Genomic DNA, 5,188 nt, shown 5'->3' with positions numbered 1-5,188 from the left:
GTGTGTGGTGTCTGCCCTCAGCCCTCTTCTAGGCTGGTGAAATGACCCCCACCCTTCTCTCAGCTTGAATTGCTGCTGTCTGTATTTTTTGCCACCTCCTCTGTGAGTCCTTCTCTGAACACACATCTAAAAATACTTTTTTGAGGTATTAAAGCTAAATCCTGGGACCTCAGGAATGCTGTGTCCCTGAGATACAACCGTAACCCTCTTTTCACTTTGCCACAGAATCTTACAGAGTGTTCCCAGGTTGGTCTTGGAGGTGCTCCTGGAGCCCAGGCAGGCACTGGATAGACAATGCCTCTGTTCCAGCCTCTGGAAGTCAGAGTTACAGACTACACAAATTACCTGACTACACATAAGGGGATGTGTTCTGCCTCCCCCGACCCCGGCATTCTGTGAAGTCACCAGCATCACCAATGGCCAGCTTCTTTTCTGCCAAATTCGCATAGTGACGATTTCTCTCCCTATCACCGTGCGAACCTCACAAAGGCCAGGCTTCGGTTCCCAGTGTGGACTGCACAGAGGTGCTGCTCCGCTGATTGTTCTAGAAGGATGTGGACGGATGCTGTGCCTCATGGAGACAGGCTCTGGCTACATAACAGTGTCTCACCTGGGTACCTCAGGGCATCGGGACAGGATGGGAGCAAGTGTGGGGGAGGTCAAAGTCAGATTTGATTTTATGTAAAATCTCAACATGTTCTTCACTGTGCATTTTTGGTAGCATTTGGATTCTAAAGCTGGAAGCATTGGAGTATCTGAGACTCGATGGCTGGGTCCTCTGGTCCTTCCACCTGTTTGGTGTCAGAGACAGGTACCCAGTCACCTCACTTTGGTCTTGGGCCCCGTGGAGGCAGAGCTGGGATTCTGCTCTTGTCTGCTGTGACTCTGAGGTGTCTGACATGTCCCAAGTGGGGACAATCATGGGACTTAGAGACTGACAGCGGATTGATTTGAGGTCTGATGCCAAGTCTTCTAGAGTCCAGGTTTGCACACAGGGCCAATGGGGTCAGCACAGAGGCCTGGCCAGATGAGGTAAGGTCACCAGGTCACACCGGACCAATGTATCTCTCTCACCTGGGTCTGACCACAGTTGCCTTGCAAGTCCCAGAAGGCCCACAGACAGTGTGTCCTTGGCTAAGAGGATGAAATGCCTGGCCTCTGTTCTAGAACAGTTTGCTGGGTGTCCTAGGTGCCATGTCTCTTAGTTTGGGCCTGAGTTCTCTTCGCGATAACTGGTGGAATCTGGAGCCTCTCATCCTCAGGTAAGGTCCTGGATGGTGGCCAATCTATGCATCAGCTTACCACACCAGGGCAGAGCTGAATCTGCAAGGTAAGGCTAGAGACCCGGCCAAAGACCCTCAGCTTCTCCACACACTCCTGGCCCTGTCCTCAGTTTGAGGGTCCCCCTCCTGAACAAATTGGCATTTCTCTTCTCACTCCGACTGGAGAAGGCTCCCTCTACACCCCGCTCCGGGCATTCCTAGACGTTTCTCACAGCTATCTTTGAGGGGGAAGGGCACCCCATCACTCTGGGGTGCTGCCCTGAAGCAGCTGGGCTGGGACGCAGCAGGGTCAGGGAAGGTGATGCTAACTAGGAAACTGTGCTTTGCAGGTCTGAGCAGGTGACAGAGGAGCTTTGAGGGGGGCCCTCGGGGTTTGAGTGGTGTTTCCACTCTGCCTATTTATGGACATGCTATGTGGAGATGGCTGTGTCTCCCCATGAGAAAAGGAGGTGTGTCTTGGTGGGAGGGGGTGCTCCAGGGACCCAGGCTCCAGTGTTAAAAATAAACACGGTGACAGATAGCTTTCCATTGCTATGACAAAACACCAGACGACAGCAGCTTGAAGGAGGGAAGGTTTACTTTGGTTTCTGGTTTCAGTCCATGGTCATTCGGCTCCATTGTTTCTGGCCCACTTCGAGGTACAGCAGCATCCCAATAGGGGAACGTTGGTCCAACTCTGCTGCTCCCCTCACTGTAGCCGGAAGCAGAGAGAAATCAAGAGGAAGTCATCTGGGGCAACACACCCCTGATGATCTACTTCCTCCAACCAGCCCCCACCGCCTCTAAATTTCTATCGCTTCCACTGAAGCTGTGGATTTGTCATGGGTTGAGCCGTCGGTGGGGTCAGAGCCCTCATGACACCATTACCACGGGTCCCACCTCTGTCTGCACGGGGAACCAAGTCTTTGACGTGTGAACTTCTGGGTGATATTTCAGATGAGATCAGGCACATTTGGGGTGGTATGGCTCTAGACAGTTGGGGACATTTCGGATCTAAGCTGTAATGGATACATTTTCCATATCTGTTCCTTTTTGCTGTTTCCCCTTTGTTTTGCTTTTCAAAAATGTTTTCTGAACACCTCTTAGGTGCTGCCCCTGGACGAGGTCCTGGAAGGCAGCAGGGAACTGCTTTAGAGTCCCTGCCAATATACACTGAGCTGGTCCTGCAGGATGTGAACCAGAGCTCAGGAGCCGAGAATGAGTTTCACCTGGTAGAGATTCAGCAGACAAGGGAGAAAGTGGGAAGCTGCAGGCTACAGGGCGGGTGCTCAGGAAGGAGTTAGCCAGGCAGTGTTCTGTAGGGAGGGCATTCCAGCAGATGGCTCTGCAGGTGTGAAGGCCCGCAATGAGATGGGGTGAGCTAGGTGTGCCTGAAGGGAGGGTAGAGGGGCCCGTGGAATGTCCAGACTGATCGGTGTGGAGGTGTGGGAGGGGTCGGTGGGCTGTCTGGACAGGTGTGGAGGTGTGGGAGGGGCTGGTGGGCTGTCTGGACAGGTGTGGAGGTATAGGGGGGCCAGGGGACTATTCAGACAGGTGTGGAGGTGTGGGAGGGCTGGTGGGCTGTATGGACAGGTGTGGGGGTGTAGGAGAAGCTGGAGGCCGTGGCAGCAGGCAGGGATTTGAGCTGCACAGCCCACAGTCAGAATCAGCCATGTTTCAAAGTGCAATTTCTGCTGCTGAACAGAGAGAAGGCAGCTGGGATGTGGGATAAAGCAGTCAGGGAAGTTGTTGCACCGGTGAGGCTGGGGGCAAGTGTGTGTGGCCTGTGTGCACATGTGTCCGTGTGTGTGCATGTGTTCGTGTGTGCATGTATGTTTGTATATGTGGATGTGTGTGTGACATCCCCTCAATACCAGGTACCCAGCACTCAGACACAGTGAGCTGAGATGGATTCATCTAGTCTGGCACGGGGTTCCTCTTGGTGCAGAAACTATACTTCTCGAGACCATGGAGTGGCTCCCTTTGAGGGCACCGAGGAGGTTTCCTGCACACTCCCCAGACTTCCCGGGGCCACACCTGCTGGAAGCACAGCCACTGTGGGTTTAGGCTGAGGCTTGAGTAGGGGGATAAAGTGCTTGGGTTTTTTTTTTTTGTTGTTTGTAGTATTAAAATAAATCAGAGTAGGCTAAAATATCACTTCTTTTTAACCATAAAACGAAGTGATTTCACCCTTAAAGTCAGCAAGCAGAGTTGAGCGGCTTATGATGCCCCACTCCGTACTGGCACGAGGGGAGTCTGAAGAGAGGGCTGGTTCTCAAGGAGTATAATAGGACACAGGGCAGAAGTGAGCAGGAAGAGGATGAAGGACAGGCTCGGGAGTCAGGAGCAGCAGGAGCCTGAGACCGCATTCATGGTGGTCCCCCTAAAGGTCTGTCTGTCCTCTTTTCTCCATCCCACCAGTGTCTCACGACCCCAGAGACCCCAGCAGCATGGTCTTTGCACTTCTGGTACCCCACTGCTGGCTTCACTTAGAGACAGAGCTCCTTCCCCGAGAGCCCTAATGGAAGGCTTTTTCCTCTTCAGTGGACACGCATTGAAGTCATGTGCGGCTGCCTGCTGTCTGGATGTTTCTCTGGGCAGTCCCCTGTGTGTGCAGGTTTTGCTGGGCGTGTTCTTTACATCTGGAAAGGAGCCAGTCGGCTCCCGAGGGAGGGAAACAGATGCGAGACTGGGGGAGGGGGGTGAGGTGCTGGCTTCAGCTAACTTCCCTTCCACTTCTGGGCTCAGAGGGAGGGCAAGGACTCTGGGTGATGTGGCACAGATCCTTCTTGTGGCGTGGCTCATTCGGGTCAGTCCCAGGCCAGGGCTGGACTTGAAGCACGAAAGTCCTTCTCCAGGCTTCAATAGTGACGGTGGTTGCATGAAGCCGTAGCTGGCAGGCAGGGCAGGGCAGGGATGTCCTCTTGCCTCAGTTGTTATCCCTGGTGTCTGAAGAGGCACTTCCAAACAAGATGTCACTGTCCTGAGACATGCCACTGAGCTGCGACTTGGTTTTCATGAGGTACTGGGCCCTGCGGATCAGCACCCTTTCCTGTTCCTGCTTGAGCTCCAGGTAAGAGCGGGAGAAAGTATGGAAGATGGAGGTGACAGGGAAGGCCATGAGCAGGATCCCGCTGAGGATGCTGCTCAGAGCCACCACCTGGCCAGGTGTGCTCCTAGGTACCATGTCTCCGTAGCCCACAGTTGTCATGGTGATGACGGCCCACCAGTAGCAGGCAGGGATGCTGGTGAATTCGGGGCTGTCTGCCATCTCGTTCTCAATGACATAGAGCAGTGGGGCAAAGAGGGCAATGGCTACGCACAGGAAAAGCAGCAGAAGTCCGAACTCGCGAGTGCAGCGACGGGCCGTGAGCCCCAGCGTCTGCAGCCCTAGTGAGTGTCGAGCCAGGCGCATCACGTAGAGGATGCGCAGTGCCCGCAGTACGCGCAGCACCAGCCCAACTTTGTCCAGGTAGCTGTTTCCGGTGCTTGGCTTGCGGCGGCTGGAGGCAGCGCCATCCACCAGCAGCGTGACATAGTATGGCAGGATGGCCACCAGGTCGATGAGGGTCAGTGGACTCCGCAGGAAGGTGAACTTGCTGGGTGCTTGGATGAACCGCAACAGGAACTCAAGGGAGAACCAGCCTACGCACACGGACTCCACGATGAAGACGTTATGACACATCTGGGAACACTGGCCCTGGGGAGACACAGGGCAGGGGTCACACCAGCAAGCCAGCAGGGAAGGAAGCTCTGGCCTGGATTGGACAGCCTCTCCTGCCTCTCCATGCCACCAGGCCCTGGGACATGGCTCTAGCTGTCAATCTTGATCTCCAGACAAATTCCTCTGCAGCTGCTACCCCGGTTCCTGTTTTCTGGGCCTTTCTCTTTCCTTAGTTTAGGTAATCCCACCCGTCCAGTGGCTG

At 54.4% G+C, this 5,188-nt stretch overlaps 1 protein-coding gene across 1 annotated transcript in view; it reads right to left on the bottom strand.

Moving 5' to 3' along the window:
* Window positions 1–1,851: 1,851 nt before the first annotated feature.
* Kcng1 (potassium voltage-gated channel modifier subfamily G member 1) overlaps window positions 1,852–5,188 on the bottom strand; it is a 19,816-nt gene continuing 16,479 nt past the window's right edge. The window contains exon 3 of the mRNA XM_005362845.3: window positions 1,852–4,962. Within this exon, the coding sequence (XP_005362902.1) occupies window positions 4,192–4,962 (771 nt within the window). The 3' untranslated portion in view covers window positions 1,852–4,191. The remainder of the gene's footprint in view (window positions 4,963–5,188) is intronic.

This window comes from Microtus ochrogaster, linkage group LG8 (genome assembly GCF_000317375.1).
Source record: "Microtus ochrogaster isolate Prairie Vole_2 linkage group LG8, MicOch1.0, whole genome shotgun sequence".
Lineage (NCBI taxonomy): Eukaryota > Metazoa > Chordata > Mammalia > Rodentia > Cricetidae > Microtus > Microtus ochrogaster.
This window is presented reverse-complemented; position numbering and strand designations above follow the sequence as displayed.